Consider the following 22,202-nt stretch of genomic DNA (forward strand, 5'->3'; position numbering starts at 1 on the left):
CCAGTTCCCCAAGGGAAATCGGCGAGGCGGTTGGCTTTCTGGAGTGACCAGTCATTTATCTCCGCGACGCAATCTCTGGCTGCCACTTCTAACATCGCGCAGCTGGCGAGATTCATGTCCGGGATACTGACGGGCGGTACGGAGCTGACTGATTTGCAACATGATCAGCTCGCCCAGTCGGCAGGAGCCATCCTGCATCTGATCCAGCCGCAGGCCATAGCCGCTGGGAAAGTACGCGCCCTGGCCACTCTAGTCCAGCGCCACCTTTGGCTGGAGCAAGCGTGTGTGCCGGAGAAGAGGACTCCACTTCTGACGGCACCCCTCTCCGATGCTGGACTTTTCGGGTCGGCACTGCAATTGATGACCTCAATCTGCAGGGAGATGCAGGAGGAGCGTTCCGTGCTCCAGCCTAATTTCCCCCCGCCCGATGTCGCCGGTGGAGTCAGACGGCAGGCTCGTCGTCGGGGTTCCGCCGCCGTAGCCGCCGCTGCTACCACCGCCACTGCTGGATCTTCGGCAAAGAAGGCCAGGAGGAGAGAGGGCGCCTCCGCAACTGCAGCCGGCCCTACGCCCGAAGGTGACGGTAGGGATCGCCGTGACCAGCCTCCGATCGTTTACCGTCCCTCCAGGGCTCCCCGGGGTGGCAAGTCCCGAGCGGCTCGCTGAAAGTTGACTTTTTCCCTCTGTGGTCCCCCCCTGTTCCCTTCCCGGCCCAAATATGATTTGTTTATAGAAAATAAAGAGTCCCTTCTAAAAGGAGGGACTGTATTTTTTGTTACAAACAAGTCAAGTCAAGTCAGTTTTATTTGTATAGCACATTTCCAGGCAGCGGCAGCTGACACCAAAGTGCTTCACAAGCAGGTTGATAAAAACAAATGAGTGTGAGGCAAGGTATAAGATTAAAAAAAAAAAAAAAAAAAAAAAACATAGCAAAGCAATGAAAGCAACAAAACAAACAATATGGTGCAAGACGTCATGGCTGACGTCATGGGGCTTGTTTGGTGTATACACTGCTGGTTAGCTGCCTATAGTGAATGGGTCAGTCAGTAAATAAAATGTTGCCTACAAAACAACGGGACCGCGGTGGTTCTGTTTGTATTGCTCCTGGCTGTTCAAACTAATTTTACCATGTGAGAGAGAGGAAAGTTGGTTAATTTCCACAAACTACCAGCGTCGCGGAGCATTCAGCCTGCTGGCTACACAGCTTGTCGGTGTGCTAATAGCCTCGGCAAGCTAACGGTAGCTGGCTACACAGCTTGTCGGTGTGCTAATAGCCTCGGCAAGCTAACGGTAGCTGGCTACACAGCTTGTCGGTGTGCTAATAGCCTCGGCAAGCTAATGGTAGCTGGCTACACAGCTTGTCGGTGTGCTGGAGCCTCGGCAAGCTAACGGTAGCTGGCTACACAGTTTGTCGGTGTGCTGGAGCCTCGGCAAGCTAACGGTAGCTGGCTACACAGCTTGTCGGTGTGCTGGAGCCTCGGCAAGCTAACGGTAGCTGGCTCCAGGCTATTAGCACATCGACAAGCTGCTGGAGCTCCCGACGCTCGGCTGGTTGAAGTGGATCTAGGTAGCCAGCAGGCTGAATGCTCCGCGACGCTGAACTGCCTGGGCCGGTGTGTCTGTCGAAGACTGAGAGAACCGCGTCCGGCTTCAGCTGATTAGTGGTCTTCTGGACAAACATCCCACCCAAACAACATAATCCGAGGCAATGAAGTGTTCGCTGCAGATCCTCCTTCCCTGTCCAACACTACAGGCTGGTCGCGCCGCCTGAGTGCAGCCAGCCTGAGCCAACGTGCCAACAACACTGTTTTTTTCACTGGTAGTTTGTGGAAATTAACCAACTTTCCTCTCTCTCACATGGTAAAATTAGTTTGAACAGCCAGGAGCAATACAAACAGAACCACCGCGGTCCCGTTGTTTTGTAGGCAACATTTTATTTACTGACTGACCCATTCACTATAGGCAGCTAACCAGCAGTGTATACACCAAACAAGCCCCATGACGTCAGCAACAAAATGGCCGCGCCCATAATGATAAATGCTTCAAAAATGCACATAACAAATCGTTTTTTCTTAGAAACTGCTTATTTTTATAACGTGATTTTTTCTGTGGCTTATCTAAATACTAATGTGATGCTATGAATATGTATTTATCGCACTGCTTCATCTCCACTTTAAGCTTAAGCAAGGCCTGCAGCTTACACTCGGTTGATAAAGGTTTTTTCTGCCTCGACCTGAATCTTCACATAAAGGTATAGGTTAGTTGTGTGCTCTGTTGCTTAAACAGTGATATTGAGCCGCAACACTATTGTGTTGGTCTGCAGTAATGCTCGTGTATGAAAAAGTACCGCGGCTCAGGCCGCTCTCTCTCTATCAAATTTTCTGTGTCTTACAACATAGATACGGGTGTCGGGTTCACACATACATAACTTGGCATTGCTATAAACCCTGTTCACAGATGTGTCTGTGGCTAGCGTGCATTGAATTAGCTTTGCGCTGTTCATTAGCATATTGGCTACTTAAGGTATCATATGGCTGTTTGTTGTTGTCGTATGCAAGGGTTGGGCTTGCGAGGGGGTACCGGATAAACCCCTCCTTCCCTCTTCTGATTGGTCAGGGGGTTTCTTGGACTCTCTTTTCATTCGGTCAGGGCCAAGCTGTTAGGCAGCTTGGCACGGGGGGGGGGGGGGTTCCCTGACTCCGCACCTATCACAGGCGGTTGAGTCATGGGTTTCCCCCGTCATAGAAAACGTCACTAGGCACGTTTCTATTGGACGACGGCTTCCGTGAGTTTTTTCAGACCCGTATGTAGGGTCTGTTATTGTCAAGTTGTCGGGGCAGAGCGTAGGAACTTAGTTCAAGTTCAAGTTCAAGTTCTTTAATAGTTGTCATACAGAAGTACAGAATACTTTCATACAAAATGCTTCTTACTGTTACGCTCCAGAGACTGTGCTAGACAAGATAGTATCAAATAACATAATAACATAATATAGCATGAATTTAGAAGAAGAAAATGGGTCACAGTGTTCGGTATAGACATATGTACAATGTTCTGAGTTACCATATAATATACAATACACAATACTATGCAGTGTACTAATGTACAGTACTATCTAGTGCAAAGCAGAAATGGGATGAGGTACAATTTTAGGTACAATTTACAGTAAGGTGTACGAGTTGTAGTGCAATCCTTCATCCATAAATATAAAGTGTGGGGAGTGGGTGCTACAGTGTGTTTGTTTAAAGTGGGTGTGTGCTATAAAGTGTGTGGAGTGGGTGCTACAGTGTGTTTGTTTAAAGTGGGTGTGTGCGTGTGGATGTGTGTGCTATGTGCGTTTGGTGGTTGTTGTTGTGTAGTGTTCATTCATTGTTCGTTTAGCAGCCTGATGGCCTGGGGATAGAAGCTACTTCTGAGTCTTTCTGTGCTCGCCTTGAGACTCCTGTATCGCTTGCCTGACCGCAGCAGTTCGAAGAGGCAGTTGTTCGGGTGACTGGAGTCTTTAATGATTCTCTTAGCCTTGCCCTTGCAACGCTTGTAGTAAATGTTCTGGAGGGTGGGGAGCCCCCCTCCAATTGTGCGTTCGGCTGAACGTGTCACTCTTTGTAGTCTGCTTTGGTCTTTTGCAGTGCTATTCCCAAACCAGGAGGTGATGTTGCCGGTCAAGATGCTCTCTATTGTACATGAGTAGAAGTTCTTAAGGATCTTCTGGCTGACTTGGAACTTCCTTAGGCGCCTGAGGAAGTAGAGGCGTTGTCGTGCCTTCTTCACCACACTGTTAATGTGTGTGGTCCATGTCAAGTCCTCGGATATGTAGGCTCCGAGGTACTTGAAGCTGTTGACTCTCTCAACCGGTGCCCCGTCGATGCTGAGGGGGCTGTAGTCCTTGACCCCCGACCTCCTGAAGTCCACAATCATCTCCTTTGTTTTGCTGACGTTCAGGGAGAGGCTGTTTTCCTGGCACCATCCCGCCAGGACCTTGACCTCTTCCAGGTAGGCCCTCTCGTCGTTGGCAGAGATCAGGCCCACCACCACTGTGTCGTCAGCAAATTTGACGATTGTATTGCTACTCCGCTGAGCCACACAGTCGTGTGTGTACAGGGAGTAGAGGAGGGGACTCAGAACACAGCCCTGGGGGGCCCCTATGTTGAGGGTGATGGATGAGGAGGTGCAGTTGCCTGCTCTCACCACCTGGGGTCTGCCAGTCAGGAAGTCCAAGACCCACTGGCAGAGGTCATAGCCCAAGCCCAGGTCCCTGAGCTTGGCTATGAGTATGGAGGGGACTATGGTGTTGAATGCCGAGCTGTAGTCGATGAATAGCATTCTCACATAGTTCCTCTGCCTCTTGTCCAGGTGTGATGCTGCTGTGTGCAGCACATGGGATATGGCGTCCTCCGTGGACCTGTTGGGGTGGTATGCAAATTGCAGGGGGTCCATGTTGATGGGGAGGGAGGAGCAGATGTAGCCCTTTACTAGCTTCTCAAAGCACTTCATGGCTATGGAGGTGAGAGCTACAGGGCGGTAGTCGTTGAGGCAAGCAGGCTTGGATTTTTTGGGTACAGGGATAATAGTGGACTTCTTCAGGCAGGTGGGGATGACAGCCTGTTCTAAGGACAGGTTAAATATGTCAGTGAATACTGGGGCCAGTTGGTCGGCACAGACTTTTAGGACGCGGCCGGGGATGCCGTCCGGACCTGCTGCCTTCCTGATATTCACTTTTTTAAAGGTCCGCCTCACCTCATGCTCTGTTACCCTGAACACTGCGCCTCCATCAGCAGCCGACCCCCCCCCCCCCATTGCCGAGGCTTGTGAGCTGGTGTTGTTATTACCAGCATCAAACCTCGCATAGAAGGTATTGAGGTCGTTTGCTAAGGAGATGTCACTGTTCAGTTTGAGGGAGGCGCCTTTGTAGTCTGTCATCGTTTTGAGCCCCTGCCACATAGCTCTAGAGTCAGCTTGTTCAAACTGGAGTTCAATTTTATCCCTGTAGCGCCGTTTGGCCTCTGACACTGTCCTCCTTACGTTGTGTCGCGCCACCTTGTGGTCATTCATGTTGCCTGCCACTAGGCCGTCATTGTATGCTTTGGTGCGCTCTCTCAGAGCTTCACGGACGGATTTGTCTACCCAGGGTTTTTGATTTGGGTAAACTTTCATTTTGGTAGTGGGGATTGTTTCTTTCACCCTAGTACAGACATAGTCCAGCACTGTCTCCGTGTAGGCATTAATGTTATCTGTGTCGCGGAACACAATCCAGTCTGTGTGGTGAAACACTGACCGGATCGTCTCTTCTGACGTCAGATCCCATTTCTGCACCTCTCGCGAGACTACGGGAGTACTTTTAATTCTCTGTCTATACTTTGGTGAAAGGAAAATGGATGCGTGATCTGACTTGCCAAAGCCACTATCAGAATGAGCCTTGTAGCCACCTTTAAATTGCGTGTAACAGTGATCTAGGATGTTACCGCCTCTGGTGTTGCAAGTCACATGCTGATAGAAGTCGGGCAATACCTTTCTCAGATTGGCGCTATTGAAATCTCCCAGTACTAAAATGGCGGCGTTAACGTTAGCCACTTGTATTCTATTTACCTCGTCGTGTAGTCTGGAGAGCGCAACCTTGTTGCTGGCTTGCGGTGGAATATACACTCCGACCAGGACGATCGCCGTTAACTCCCTCGGGAGGAAGAAAGGACGACACTTGATGGTTATATATTCCAGTTCTGGGGAGCAGTGGTTGGATAATTCCTTCACGTTCGTTGGATCACTCCAATTTTTGTTAAACATGAAGGCAATACCTCCTCCACGTTGTTTACCGGACTCTGATGATGACCGATCCTTTCTATGGATAAAGAAGTGATCCGCTGGTTGAATTGCGTGATCTGGAACCTCCGGTGTGAGCCATGTTTCGGTGAAGCAAAGGATATTGCAGTCCCTAACGTCTCTTTGATATTGAATCCTTGCTCGGATGTCATCCAGTTTATTGTCTATTGATTGTACATTGGCTAGCAATATACTGGGAAGTGGTGTACGGTGGCGTCTGGATCTCAGCCTGTTTCGGATCCCAGCCCTCTTTCCTCGTCGTCTTTTCCTGGGCTCTGGGAACAAAGGGTCTGGTCCTAGTCTCCGGAGAATTTCTTCAGGCCATTGGTGTGGTTCGGAAAGCTGATCCAGCGAGTAATCCAGTTGGTAAGTTTCCCGTAATCCAATGTCTATGAGTGACTGACGGTCATATACATTAAATGCACCAACAGTTGGTACGCACAAAACTCTAAAAACTATAAATATTAACAAAAGTAAACACAGTCTCGACGGAGCGAACAGAGAGGCAGCCGATCGGGGCGGCGCCATCATCATTACTGTTCTACTACGCTCGATATACGTGTGACTTGAGTCTGTTGGTCACATGACTCAATGTTACCGTGACTTTTCAATCTATGGCTCACTTGGGAAGTCTCTCTGAGGATTCCCGTCTCCTCTCTGTGGTGAGGGTGGCGGGATGTAAGAATGTAAACAATTTTTACCCTCGGCCGCATCACGTGGGATTCATGTCAGTCGGTGTTTCTTTCTTTTTAATAATAAAAAGAGTGAAGAATATGAAGCACGACAACTTCTTGTCGTTCTCCCAGGCGACTTGAAGGACCAATGTCTGGTGTCTGGTTAGACTATCCATTGATGTGTTTGGGTCTCGACGCGTACATAGTGCTGGCTCGGGGTGTTTTCTGATAAGAATCATGCAGGAGGCTAGTACGCCTTGGTTGCTCGTTATTAAAACAGCGTTTTTATAGGGCAACTGGGATGGGGGATTTTTTCCTCTTCCGAGCGCATGTTACTGGGTCTCGACGGATTCTCGTTCATATCTGGGGGATGTTAACGGAATAGATCAGAACATAGGTAGAGGGGTCTCACGCCCTTGGGGTGGGCCACTGAGCGCGGTACAAATGGGACCGTCTGGGTGGCGCCCTCTTTTCATGTTTTAGATTGACACGCATACCTACCCCCTCTCCTGGAGTGGGCATGTCGGCGTGGTTAGGGCACGGGACTGGTTCTGGTCGCGCTGGTCCAGGTCAGTTAACCCGTTGTCCGCCGGGGACGCAGATCTGCTGTTCTGGTACCCTGAGGGACTTGTGCTTTTTTCGGGGGGAAAAATGCCGGGTCGGCCCGGGTGTCACAGGGTTGGGCGTTACGGAGACCCTTTGTTGGGTACACGTTGTACCTGGCCCTATCATGAAGGGGCTGGTTCTCCTTTCTTTTCGCTCCTCTCTCACGCATGGCGAAGAGGGGGCTGTTGGGGTGGTCTTCTGGACTTCCTCTGGTAGCCCTGTGTGCTTCCCGAGCCGCCGGGCCCGGTCCGAAGTTGTGTTTCGTCGATCCGTAGGCCTGGAATAACCCTTTTTGAAAACTGAAACACTTGTACTGCGGTATAGCCAGTGTATACCCGCAGGTGTGTTTTGGAGTTTTTTCTTGAGGGGTTATAGGAACAACCACCGCATGTGGTACCAAGAGGGTGGTTGATTCCCTGGTGTGTTGGAGCAGAGTCAACTCCCGGGTTACCCGGTTGAGTGTGCCCCTGCACGTTCATGACGTCTGCCAATCGTGTCAGCCTTCTCTGCCTCGACCCCTCTGGGTGGGTTTTTTTTGGTGGAGGCTTTGTCATGGTGCGCAACAATGCCAGCATACGCCCCTTCCGCCGGGGTGCTGTTTTCAGTTGACCCCTTTGGCGCCTGTCTCGTCCACAGTGCTCCAGGCTCGGGTCTAAAGCCTGCTGCCTGGTTTAAGGGATTGACCCCTCTGGGGTCGTCTCCCCGGTGCGCTGCCTGCTTCCGTTATGGTTAGCCTTTTGAGTGCTTCAAGTTACGGCCATGCTGACTGCCTGTGTTGCAGGGTCAGTGTGCCAGGCGGCGTGGGGGGAAGGGCCCGCTCTTGGAGGGGCCCTGTCCGAATACGCTGGCGATGTGGGGGGCGGTGTCACTAAGTGACCGCCTGGTGAGGTCTTGATGCTTGGCGTCATTGACCTCTCCGGGCCCTTTTTTTCCAGGGGATCCAGTCCCTTCAGTGGGTCTGGGTCTTCCTTCGCGCTCCGCTGCTACGGCCTTGCCGCGGGGTTGAGTTTGCTCTTGACCCCGTGTTTTGGGGGCAGTAACGAGGGTTGTTCCTTCCGTTCGTTCCCTGGTGGCATGCGGGTTGTGCGTGTGCGTAGTCGTGGGGTCAAGCCGCGATTTGCTCACCCTGTGCGTTGAGTTGCTCGAGTTTCTCTTCGCACGGTCGGATCCGTCTCCCAATAGGGAGGGTATCCAACATTAGGGAGGGTTGGGGGGGCTCGGTCCTCTCCGGTCTGATGGTTGTGGGGGGCCTCAGCGGGGTACATTTGTTGAGCTTCTGGCTTCCGCTCAGCTCCTGTTGTGCAGAATGACGCTGAGCGGAAACCAGTATGAAATAGAGCGTAAGGTTATGTATATAACCAAGTTCTATGAATACTGGTGACGCTCAGCGTCAGGACGCCACTGCAGCCCTTGACCTCGCCTTGTGGTGAAAGTTTGGGAAGGAAGCGAGTAGGTGACCACACACCTGCTTATGAAGGTAAGCGGATAGCGGTGTGGCCAGACGGATGTCGGTATGTAAAGGTAAACCTATTGCTAACCTATTGCCAACCTAACGTTTTACATTCTACATGCTTTTGTGACATGTTAGTGATGTTAATACTTGAAAACGGTTGATTTTAAAATTGCTAATTATTTCCATCACTCATAAAAATATGCCTATATGATCATAATGTCAAAAGGGGTCGGTACCGACCCCGTGGGGGGGAACAGGCTAATATACTATCAATACTACTATTGAATATACATAAACTATTAATTTCATTTACACTATACATTTCATCAAACCAGCATGTCATGTCTCCTTTAACTGTGGGTGAAAGCGGTCAGAGAACTACAATGCCTGGCCATGTTTACTTCTGCATCTCACGCAACACACACAAGCCACCGGTCGTTTCAGACACAAACCCACACACAACGGACAAGATAGCAGTTCTCATTCATAAGAGCACACCAAAGTTCCACCACATGAATCTCACCGTGACAAATCAGCAGAGCCACAGAGGCACTAGATCAGCCGTGCATCAGCAAAGTACGCTAGCCTAACCACAAGCTAGCGGCAACATTCATTCATTCATTCATTCACCACTAACACAGTGCACATGCAAATATTATCTGCAGGCTGCATTAGCAGCCAGCAGCCAACGTGATACATTACACCCAAGCTAGCGTGATAACGTTAGTAGTTATTAGCATCCAAGCTAGAAACTGCTAGGCTGCCTGCTTATGCTTACAGTACCTGCAATAATGTTGTCATCCTCCTGGACAGATAGACTTGTTAAATCATAATATCCACATGTGTGTTGTGCTGGTCCTCAGTAAATGTCCCACTATTAAAGTGCTAAATGTTAGATACACTAATATAGAGGTTTCGAACGTGGCTGCTCTCAGTGCTCTGTTAATAACATTTTCAATCAATCAATCAATCCCGCGGGGGGAGAAACAGCCGTGTAGCTACAGAGCTGCAGTCGTAGGAGCCATACTCTGATTGGATTAGCAAGGCTGCCAATCATTCAACCTCCGTGTATTGGATGTCAAGGGCTGTCAATCATTAAATCCTCCATTCAATGGCAAGAGTTTAACTGCACAGACCGTGCTTAGATGAAGTTAATAGCCTATTTTGATTGGCTATTATTTATTATTTATTTAACATTGGGTCAACCTGTGAAGTTATTCTGCACGAATATTACTGCAGTCATTACTGCAGTGCAGGCCTGCTCAGAGCTGTCAATCTTGGCCATTTTTGAAGAAGAAAAAAAATTCACTGGCATATTCTTTTTACAGATGAAAACTTTTCTAATAAAAATAAATAAAAAAATAATAATTTAAAAAAGAAATAATATATATATATATGTAAATTAATAATAATTAAGAATTATTAGTGAATTTGTGTTTCACGTGTTGTCATAGAGAAACCTCCGCTGGTGCCGCAAGCTGAAAATTATTCTCTCAGTTCCTGATCGCTCTTACAGTCAAACAGCCATATCACATTATAGGGGAAAAGCTTATATCCAGGGAACAAACTTAACTTTTTGACTTACCAGCCATTTGGCTGGTAGATTTTAAAAACTACCAGCCGGGCAGATTTTTTACTAGCCAAAAATTATAAATAGCTTTTTAGTATATCGCCATGTGTTATTATTACTATATAATACTCTCATATGCTATTTTCAATTAATATCATAAACAACATAAGGAATATTAGCATAATTTTTAGTGGACTGAAGGAATGAGTCAGTCAACTGGTCGTTATTCCTCTGTCATTCCTCTCTGTCAGCGCGCACACACCACACACACAGACGGCTCCTCCCCCGCTAGCCCCCACCCTCTTCTAGTCAGCCTGCTGTTCTCTGTCTCTCTCTCTCTCTCTCTCTCTCTCTCTCTCTCTCTCTCTCTCTCTCTCTCTCTCTCTCTCTCTCTCTCTCTCTCTCTCTCTCTCTCTCTCTCTCTGTGTTTATGCGGAGCAGCGTTAGCTCTGCGCGGCTAGCGCTAGTTTGCCCCGAATTAAATGAATAACTAGGTTGCAAATCATAGTAGTTTTCACTGCACACAGAAGCAGTCAAACAGCGGGAGCATTTCGGGAGCATATGACCAAAACCCAGGCAACTTCGAGCCCTTAAGGAATCAAATAGTCTGCTCTATGGCTGCATGCTGTGTATCGCTGCTCTGCTCGGCTTTAATGGAGCAGAAGCACGGACTGGGGCGGATATGACTTGCGGAGTTGCTACAGGGTTTTTCAAAATAAGAGTATCATATGAACGGAAAGTTTCTAGCTGCCGGAGCCCAGATATTATGACTGGAGCTGCGCTTGGGGCGGCAATGAGACCTGCACAGGATTTTCAAAATAAGAGTATCGATATGAACTACACGCCAGCTGGCGGGCAGACTATTATTTTCAGACGCCAGACGGTAAATCTACACGCATTTGGCAATGGGCGTCTAGTTATTTTGTTCCCTGCTTATATCTCCGTGAAAACAGGTCTGATTATCCTAAGACTGGTCAAATAGATTCCTTACCTGAGATCAGATGGTATCCAAATGGATTATTCCAATTCCTGATCGCCATTCCAAAAATCAATCCTTTTATTGATCCCACGCGTATACTGTAAAACACATATTACACGCTGTGCTGAGGGTCCAGAATGAATCTGATCGGCTCCGGTTACATGCGTGAGAAGTAAAATGTGGATTCCGGAGTTTTTTTTTCTCATCCATTTTCATTGAGTCCAATCCAAAATGGTGCATTACCATCTGGGAGACAATAGGGGCGCTTTTTTTCACATCTGAGCGCCTGGCGGGGCAGGTTTACCAACGGTAGACTCGGTTGATGAAATATGAATTCAGATCGCTAATAAAAAAAATAAAACGAGAATTCTTGCGATGGGCATTCAACCCGCGGGCTGATAACCCGAGATATCTCGTGATGGGCATTCAAAGTGTTAAAGGGGACATGCATTGCTATTCCTAGCACTATTTGGGCAACTTTACACAATTCCTGTGAGTCTATTGAAGACATCTGTAAGCTTTTATTAAAAAAAATTCATTGTTTTATATTTCTAATCAAGTACTCAAAAGCCACATTTTTCTCACTTTGGATTTCAGGCTGTGTTGGCCTCGCTCCGCCCATAAGCACTGTGTAAATGAGTATGTGCTACTGCTGCTTCCCCGCGAGGTCCAGGTTGTGTGTAAATGAGTATGTGCTACTGCTGCTTCCCCGCGAGGTCCAGGTTGTGTGTAAATGAGTATGTGCTACTGCTGCTTCCCCGCGAGGTCCAGGTTGTGTGTAAATGAGTATGTGCTACTGCTGCTTCCCCGCGAGGTCCAGGTTGTGTGTAAATGAGTATGTGCTACTGCTGCTTCCCTGCGCGGTCCAGGTTGTGTGTAAATGAGTATGTGCTACTGCTGCTTCCCCACGCGAGGTCCAGCCCAGGTTGTGTGTAAATGAGTATGTGCTACTGCTGCTTCCCCGCGAGGTCCAGGTTGTGTGTAAATGAGTATGTGGTACTGCTGCTTCCCCACGAGGTCCAGGTTGTGTGTAAATGAGTAGGTGCTACTGCTGCTTCCCCACGCGAGGTCCAGCCCAGGTTGTGTGTAAATGAGTATGTGCTACTGCTGCTTCCTCGCGTGCGGTTTGTTTCCCCGACAGAAGCTCCTCTCTCTCTCTCTCTCTCTCTCTCTCTCTCTCTCTCTCTCTCTCTCTCTCTCTCTCTCTCTCTCTCTCTCTCTCTCTCTCTCACTCGCTCGTTGTCTGCCTCGCTCTGTTTGAGGAAGTGTCAGGTTACACTATCTGCCTGCTCTGTTTGCTGTCGCTGTCAACCATAGAGGGGGCGTTAGTTATGCAATTCAGTGCTATATTTACATCACAGAAACCGTCAAATCAGAACAGTTTAGTTGAGTGAGGGATGATCTCGTGAACTCGAGACTAGACTGATGAGTCAATATGGTAATTAGAGACACAGACCCATTGATACTAACCTGTAATACTATAAAACCATGCTAAGAAAAAAGGCATTTATAATGCATGTCCCCGGCCTAATCAGTAAAAATAAAAGCAGTATCCTCTGCTCTGAAACGCTGGGGGTGTGTCTCATGACACCACACATCTCTCTCTCTCTATCTCGCTCTTCTCTCTCTCCCTGCCTCTTCTCTCTCCCTGTCTCTTCTCTCTCCATGTCTTGCTCTCTCAATTTACATAATCAATTAACCTCAGTGAAACAACGCTAAGGATGTGCTAACGCTAGTGCATCATTGATCCAAGATTTCAGGCCCGTCCCAAAAAATCCTCAACATGTATAATGTGTTTAGAAAAAATATATGAATTTCCTTTACACAGACTTTAAGATTTTGACCCCATATGGTAAGCTTTCTGTTGTTGGATATGATTAAATCAAAGTGATCAGAATGGTCCTAAAATTGGCCTATTTTCTGGCAACCCCTGGAACTCCCTTAACCTCTTAAGCCCAACGGGACCGACACACGTCATAAATCAAGCTCTCCAGACTGTCAGTTTTTTTTTTCAAACGTATTCAAGAATAAACATCATAACCATGTCACAATAGCAGTTATAATGTATATTTTCATCAATACATTTGTTTACCAATAGGTTCAAGTGTTATTAGTGAGATTTTTGTTTTTGAAATGTGGTGTCCGCCATTTTGAAAAAGCGACCGCCGCTGAATTGTAGTAATTTGAGTCATTTTGAGAAGAGGACATCCAGAGCTTTCAATGAGCGTTGGAATTTTTCAAAACTACACTTCCCAAAGGCTTCTAGCTCCCTTCAAACAAATGACTTGCTTATGAAATTTTTTTTATTCGCTTATTCATCATCATCAGGTGGCTTCTTCGTTCCGAAGGTTGCCTATCACTCTCCACCAACCCATTCTGTCCCCACTTCTTCTCTCCAACTCCGTGACTCCGCCTCTCACTCCGCTCCAATCACAGACGTCGTCTACCCAGCCTCTTCTTGGTCTTCCAAGGCCCTCTGGGAGAGAGTGGCGAGCGGCTTCCCACACCCCCAATCCCTAGTCCCACCCCCCCCCCCCCCCCCTTCCTCTGCATTGGCGCCCGCACAACTCCATCTTTCTCTTTTTCAACCTCTCCAGCAGCTGTCCTCCTTGCATACCCGCTCTTCTCAGTACCTCCTCATTCTTGATCTTATCCTTCCATGTTATCTTCAGCATCTTCCTCAGCGTCCACATTTCAAAATAGTCTATCATCCTCTTTGCTTCAGCGTCCAAAAAAAAAAAAAAAAAGCTCAGAGCGCTTTTTCCTGGGTCTCGCAACTGCCGCAAAAACGCGAGGCGCGGCGCTGGGAAAAGGAACGCACCGGCAGCGTCTGTGGCATAGAAATGAATGACAGACAGGAGCTGACAACTCATAAAACGTCCCCGGTCGACACGGGCCCTATTAGGCTATAGGTATGAGCAGAGTCATAGAATATGACTCTGGGTATGAGTAACGTTACAGAACCACACATAGTCCACACCACACAGGTCTGCAGGCATGATGGAGACGCACATATTAAAATACACATGCTCAGATTTACCCCTCTGATCCAACACTCAAATTCACACACAACAGTCCTATTTACACATAAACACACGGATGAACCAATACCGAACAACAAGTCCACGACCAAACACATCGAGTCTAACATTATTATAGTAGTAGGCAAATGCAACATTATCGCCACCGACCTGATGGTGAAGATTTGCCCAATTCTCAAAATCTGCATGTGACAGAAGTAGTCCCCGCAGCAGGCTGCTTCGCATTCTTTGTAAAACCAGGCTTACTTCTTTGATATTTCATTTAACTTTCGACATTACGCTTGTTTGATGAAGTTTGATTTGTGCCTGCAGGCTGCAGCGCCGCCACGCTTCGAATGGTAAACGCAAGAATAGCATGTTGCCATCTATTACGAGTAGGGTATATCTGCAGTGCCGATATAGGGTATATCTGCAGTGCATATTTATGCTATTGTCTATTACAGTGAATTAGTGCGCAAATCATTAATGATACATCAAAATAGCATAATTTTATTATTATACACGATGATGATACAGATAATTACAGAAAAATGAGAAATGCATGGCAAAAATAGCATTTATTTTCAGTAATTTAGAGACCCCCCAAAAATTCACAAATCATGTTTTCAGGGGAGCTGATGTCTGATCTAGGCGAGCCATGGCTGCCCCAGCTCCCCCATGATTCGCACCCTGCATGTACTCCTTCACTTGTTCAAGTTTTTCTCCATCCACCTGTATTTTACAAACAGTTCCTGGTGTTTTTTCAATTATCATTACTTTAGTTTTCTTTGTGTTTAGCGACATTCCATAATTTTTGCATTCGCCATTCAGCTTATTCATCATGTCCTGTAGATCTTCTTGACAGTTACAGACTATAGCAGTGTCATCCGCGTATCTTATATTGGTGATGTTCTCTTCGCCAAGTTTTACTCCTTTCCCTCCTCTCAGACCTTTTTTCATCAGTGATTCGCTGTAAAGAGTACAGGGGACAAGATGCATCTTGCGTCTTACACCCTTCTCCACCGGGAAGTCTCTTGATTTCTCCTTTCCTATTCTTTTTTTTTTTTTTTTTTTTTTTGGTATTTTTCCCCCTCCATTTTCCTCCGATTTTCTCCCATCCCAATGTTAGTCGTATGCCAATTCCCAGTCCCTTCCTGGTCGCTGCGCACTTACCCCCCACAGTCAGATCATCTGGGAGAGTGGAGGCTACCACGTGCTTCCTCCGACACACGTCCAGCCAATCACCGCTTCTTTTCACCTGGCAGTGCGGATTCTCATCGAGAGGGCGTAGCGTGTGGGAGGACCACACTATCCCCCTCGAGTCCTATCCGCGCTTAGCAGGCGCCCCGACCGAACTGTAGGAGTCGCTGTTTACAACGACCCGGACCCACCCCGCCAGCTTCTCCCACCCTCTAATACAGCCAATTGTATTAGTGCAGACGGCCAGCCAAGCTGGTGACAACCCCGGAGCTGTGAGCTGGATTCGAACAGGCGAATCCAGCTCACAGCTCCGGGGCTGGTGACGAACGCAATCTCCGCTCGGCCACCTAACCGCCCTCTCCTTTCCTATTCTAACATTAGCCTTCTGCCTCCAGTATAAATTGGCAATGATTCTTCGGTCAGAAACTGGTATTTTGATGTATGTTCAACTCTGTCGAAGGCCTTTGTGAAATCGATGAAGCAAATATACAGCTTCTTCTGTTGGTCTATCGATTTTTCACCAATGATTCTGAGTTGGCAGATTACATCTCTTGTTCCTTTTCCTTTGCGAAAACCCATTTGGCTATCCGAGAGCTGATGTTCAATTATGGGTTCTATTCTGTTCTTGATGATTTTCAGGAGTACTTTTGATGCATGACTCGGGATTACTCTGGATTATATACCACAAAACTGAACGTTATTGGCATAGGAGCTCAGTTAGTTTGTCTCCCCTATTTTGAGCATTTAGCAACCATCCGATTTGAAATCAGTTTCAAAATGTGCGGAGCTCTTGCAAGAATAAAAAAAACCTACTGTACATACAGTAGATTTCATTCTCTGTTCTTCATGCATGCCTGGTGATACTAAATCCAAATTGAACTCGGCCATTTGAAAGAGAAGATTTGGCCCAATCCATAAATGTGGATTGGCTACAATAAGGTAATTTATAGGCTATTCTATATTCTATAATAATATTTCAAATAGCATTGGTCCGGATGGGAGAATTCAGTACTGTATCTACAAAACCTTCTGTTTAATCACCTTCCCTTTATTCATTTCTCAAGAAGGTACTGAACGAGCTCAGTGGCAGTTTTTCATGTCTGGTAATTTTTAGCATGGTGTTTATTCACTGTCAAATATGCAAAGAAAAATCATAATTCATATTCTCCTTTGTTTCATCACAATTTAAGCAAGCCTAGTAATAGACACAATATTTATGACACTGGGAATACATTCACTGAGGTCCATAGATGTCCCTAGATACCAAGAACATGCAAATGGGCCTTGTAGAAGTGGAGCAATATTCCATTTACTTAGGTATGTATTTTAGGCGGTGATGTGACGGACTCAGAAAACATATTTTTCATTGCTTTACACAGACTTTATTTATATTCATTTGGGGGTCCATGACATGAAGAAGGTTGAGAACCACTGATTGACTACAAATGTTACTGTGTGTGTGTGTGTGTGTGCGTGCTTGTGTGTGTACCTGCCTGCCTGCCTGCCTGCCTGCCTGCCTGCCTGCCTGCCTGCCTGCCTGCCTGCCTGCCTGCCTGCCTGCCTGCCTGCCTGCCTGCCTGCCTGCCTGCCTGCCTGCCTGCCTGCCTGCCAGCCTGCCTGCCTGCCTGCGTGCGTGCGTGCGTGCGTGCGTGCGTGCGTGCGTGTGTGCGTGCGTGCGTGCGTGCGTGCGTGTGTGTGTGTGTGACTCACTGCACCCTCTATTTGTTTGTCCTTGTGGTGGGTGAGTGGGTAGATACGGTTGTAGATCCAATAAGCAGCAGTGAAACCCAACAACCTGAGCACTATAGGTATTATTCTATCTAGTGGCACAATTATAGACCAAGGATCGCTGGAAATGTGGACAATTATGTCTTGCCAAAGTTGTACATTTAGAAATGTGAGCATAGTGCCACCATCTGGCCAATATGTGTGTGTGTGCATGTGTGTGCACGTGTGTGCACGTGTGTGCATGTGTGTGCGCGTGTCTCACACAATCTCTCTCTCACTCACTCTCTCACACAAACACACACACTATCTCTCTCTTACACACTCTCACACACACTCTCACACACTCTCACACACACTCACTGTCTCTCTCACACCTAAATCATATTTTATATATGTATATATATTTTTTTGCTGGTTAATCAATCAGATCTGGGTCACATTATACTTGGTGTGAGAATCTGACTTCTTTGTGTCTTGTCCTGAACTACTTCCTGTTCTGTGTTGTTGTTGTAGGTTACGGGGAAATCTACCCAGTGACCCTGCCTGGTAAGGTGGCCTGTGTCTTCTACGCCATGGTAGGCATCCCACTCATGCTGCTGGTTATCATGGACGTAGGCGACATCCTGGCTGTGCTGATGTCCAAAGCCTACATCCGCCTCCACACCCTCTGCAAGCAGCTCTGCCACCACACCTGGTCCCCCAGGCGGTCGGGGAAGAAGGAGGGGAACGCGACCCACCGGGCCCTGGAGGACGGCACCTTCGTCTTCACCCACGACGTGGTGATCCGCGAGACCATGGACATCAGGCAGGTGATCCACAGCCAGGCGGACGTGAAGCGCAAGTCTATCAAGCTCCGCGACAACGCGGAGATCTTCGAGAAGATCCTCTCCCGGGAGAACTTCGCCAGACACGGGCCGCTGCTGAGGAGCCTGTCCTGCCCGGAGTTGGACCGCATGCCCAAGCCGCCCAAGGACTACACCATTTGGGACTTCACGGGCATAGGGGAGGACATGGATCAACTAGACGTGCCCTTTGTGCTGATCCTCATCGTGGTGTTCGCCTACATCTTTGTGGTGGGTCTGATCCTGCCGCTGTGGGAGGACCAGTGGAAGGGCTTCGACCCCTTTTACTTCTGCTTCATCACGCTCACCACCATCGGCTTCGGCGACATCGTGCCCAACCACCCCAACTACTTCATGATCACCTCCCTCTTCATCATCACCGGCATGGCCATCATGTCCATGGCGTTCAAGCTGAGTCAGTCGCGCATCGTCAGCTGCTACCGCCAGTGCATCAAGTTCATCAGTCGGGGAAGGGCCTTCGAGAATGAGGAGAGCAGCTGAGTCTGCAAGAGGGTCGACGCCGGTGACCCGGTGGCGTCATTTTGAGAGTTGCAATAATTCGCGGTTCACAGCTGCGGGTCAGAAGGTCGCCACTGAAATGGACTGCCGCACTGTGACATAAGGTTAACCATTTCACTGCCACACGACAGCAGGTTAACCCTTTCACTACCACACTACAGAAGGTTAACCCTTTACTATCACACTACAGACGGCCGTCTGTAGTGTGATAGTAAAGGGTTAACCTTCTGTAGTGTGGCAGTGAAAGGGTTGAAATTCTGCAAAAATGTATGTTTCCCTAAAGATTTGCAAAGATTTTTTGGGGGGGAGGGGGGTTATTTTATGGGTTTGAGTTATAAGCTCCCAAAGTGAGAATGAGAATGCAAGCCTATGGTATTATTGAATTGCACTACCTGAGACAGTTGAAAGTAAGTTAGAGTGTCTATATTAAACATAGAATTATAGGAAAAAAACAAACATGTAAATGTTTAGTACGGGAACATCACTGGTCATAAAGGTTTATTTCAACCATCTCAGCCAATTCAATTTGATGTCATAGGATTGCATTTTCCTCCTCACATTGAGTGCTCAATCATACCTCAAAACTCCTAAAACAAGAGGAAAAACATCCAATTCTGTAGTATTACAGCCTAAAAGTAAATGTTGGTGGAATACCCCTTTGAAGAGGGGTTGAATGTCCTGCCAGGGTGGACCTGGAGATACTGTTCAGTTTGTCCCCAGTGCTGGCTCTTGTGTTGTTAGCATGAGCAACATAAAATAAATTAGAATGTGCATGCACCCTTTCACACAGTGGGGATGATGATGTTCAGTGTTATGATTGTCCTCAATAAGAGTTGAGGTATGTGGAAAACAGAGATTTATATCACATCAAGGAGTTTTATGTAGGCCTACTTCCTGTTGTGCTGTCAATGGCAGGCTAGTATGACATGCAGGGCATGAATGAGTTTGAAAAGATTTGCAATTTTCTGTATTACTTCATAAATAATATGTAAACCCAATAACTGGTGTGCTGTGCATGGTGTTGAATGGACAGGTTGGCAAGGACTAGAAGATGTTTTCCACGTGGGGTATGGCTAGAGACGGTATATATGTGAGAGCTAAATGACGAATGGAATGATTTAATTTGTCACTTCACTTTACAGCTGCTCGCTGCTGACATTATCTCCTAACTGTCTCCTGTCATTTGACAAATTGTGTTATTGCTACTTAGGCGAATTAGTGACTAACATCTTCCATGCATAATGCTCCTGTAGATCTCCAGCAAGACTGTCTGCTCGGCTTCTACAATGAAATTTAAAAGCTCTCAGTATGGGGTGTTGGAATATTGCATGAAGAATGAGCTTGAGCTGTTCTCATTACACTTGACACAGAACACTCTCGCAGCACGTCAAGTCAAGTCCCATTTATTTGTATCGCCCCGATATCACAATACATATAACAGGCTTCACGTGACCACAGTGGAACAATACCTTCTGACCTTTAACCTTCAGGGAAGATGAGGAAAAGCTCATGCAAAACCTGAGGAAAGGGAAACAACTCAGAATGGCGATTCAGTGACAGATCCCCCCAAAAAGGGGTATTGAGGTGGGCAACAGATGACTGATATTTTTTTTATTTTTTTTTAAATGTGTCCTTTATTTACAGGTAACACACTATGCGATAGAGATCTCTTTTTCACGAGAGGCCTGTTTACAATAGACATAATAAACACAGTGGACAAACAAGTACAGTTCTGATAAAGATTCAGTGGAACATCAACAAGATGTACATCAAATCAAACAAGTACAAACATCTAAAATATCAGAGTTCAAAACCTTAAAACCGTCTAACTGTAACGGTTTAACTAAAGTCAGAACCTAGATGCAGACACAAACAGGCAGAGATGATGTTGAATCAGAGAATTTGGAAAAGAGAGAATACGGTAATCAGGTCCTTAGACAGTCCAGGGAGTGGGCAGTAACAGGGTTGTCAGACGAGCGGAGGGTCGTAGCCGGGAGCGGGTTCTCAAACAGTCCAGGAGATTCACACGGAGAAGAGTAGTCAGGCAGGCGGAGGTCATACACGGGGATCCAGGACTCAGGAGCAGGGTGTGAAGCCAGGTAAGGAACTGCGAGCAAAGGAGGACAAGACACGTTAGGTAAAGCAATTGACTGACATGAGGCTAAGCAATAGTGTATGGACTGATTTGTAAATAGGAAACTATGATCTGGCAGCCTCATGACATCTGAGCCAGGTCTAAATAGGAAGAGCAATCAGCCGGTAGATGTCAATCAGCGAGTAGGGTATACCTGCAGGCTTGGAGCCAAAGCCCCTAGCGTGCCAAGCCGATAATGTGCCGGAAGAAGCCCCTGGCTTGCCATGGTCCCCTGTTGTAATGCATTTTAGGTAGCAACTGTTCTGCCTGCTTAAAGAACTATTATATTTTACTGATACCGAGCCTCGCCCCCATCAGAAGTATAAATAAAGGATAAATAAAAATAAAAAAAATAAGTAGCCCGTAGGTTTGATTAGCTGTCGATAGCTAACTGACAAAACACAGACTTTCATCCCCTGAGAAGACGCAACAAGTTTGGCATGGGGCCTAGCATCCTGTGTGCGTTCTACAGGGGCACCACAGAGAGTGTCCTTACCGTTTGCATCACAGCCTGGTATGGGAACTGTACTGCTCACAGCCGCAGAGCAATACAGAGAGTTGTTAAGACTAGGGATGTCCGATATTATCGGCCTACCGATATTATCGGACGATATCGGCATTAAAATGTGATATCGGAAAATATCGGTATCGGTTTTGAGATTTTTTTTTTTTATTTAATTTTCTTTTTTTACATTTCTATAACCTTTATTTACCCAGGCAAGCAAGTAAGAACAAATTCTGATTTTATTTATTGTCAAAAGTATGCATAATGTTGTGTTAATTCCACAACAAGAGATATGTAATGTTAATTACCTGAAATTATTCAGTTTTTTGGGGGGGGGGAACCCTGCATATATCGGTATCGGTTGATATCGGTTGATATCGGTATCGGAAATTAAGAGTTGGACAATATCGGTATATCGGTATCGGTAAAAAAGCCAATATCGAGCATCCCTAGTTAAGACAGCTCAGAAAATCTGCGGCTGTGAGCTTCCCTGCATACAAGACATCTACAACAGTCGGTGCATTAGCAAGGCCCGGAAGATCATAAAAGACCACAGCCACCCCAACAACAGCTTGTTCCAACTGCTGCCTTCCGGGAGGCGTTACCGCAGCCTCAGAGCCAGGTCCAGCAGGCTCAAGGACTCGTACTTTCACCAAGCCATTCAGATTTTATTTATGTATTAGTTTTAAGTATTTTAAGTACCTTATGTTGATTTATTCTACTGTTGCACTTTTTATATTAACTCTCTCAGCATTGTTACTTTTTTTCATACATCACTATTATGCTGGTTTTATTGTGTTTTTGTGTATTGTATTGTTCCATTGTGTATTTTATTACCATGATGTAGGTCGAGGGGGCAAGACCCAAGAATCTTGCTCTTTTTTGTATGAGAAATATGACAAAGTGTTGAAAGCCTACGGGTGTCTCTTATCTATCTCAAATCACCTACTCGAGATAGACCCCTGTGGCCGCCCGATATCCCCCAGCAAGGTGCTAAACTCGCCAAGTTCTCGGGTCAATTACTATTCCTAATCACGCTTACTTCATAGTCACTAGTTAGTTATATCCAGTTGATATGAAATATAAGCGTAGAAGAGTTGTTAATCTCTTCTTTGTTTGTAATAAACCGAATGTATGTCTGGGAGAACTCCCTTGCCT

At 46.8% G+C, this 22,202-nt stretch overlaps 1 protein-coding gene across 1 annotated transcript in view; it reads left to right on the top strand.

Moving 5' to 3' along the window:
- Positions 1 to 18,387, top strand: part of kcnk18 (potassium channel, subfamily K, member 18) — a gene marked incomplete at both ends in the record, with an annotated part of 61,691 nt that extends 43,304 nt beyond the window's left edge. Inside the window, one exon of the mRNA XM_084321966.1 lies at positions 17,558 to 18,387. Coding sequence (XP_084178092.1) covers positions 17,558 to 18,387 — 830 coding nt within the window. The remainder of the gene's footprint in view (positions 1 to 17,557) is intronic.
- Between the last annotated feature and the right edge of the window lie 3,815 nt (positions 18,388 to 22,202).

This window comes from Notolepis coatsorum (genome assembly GCF_963971535.1).
Source record: "Notolepis coatsorum genome assembly, chromosome: 9".
NCBI lineage: Eukaryota > Metazoa > Chordata > Actinopteri > Aulopiformes > Paralepididae > Notolepis > Notolepis coatsorum.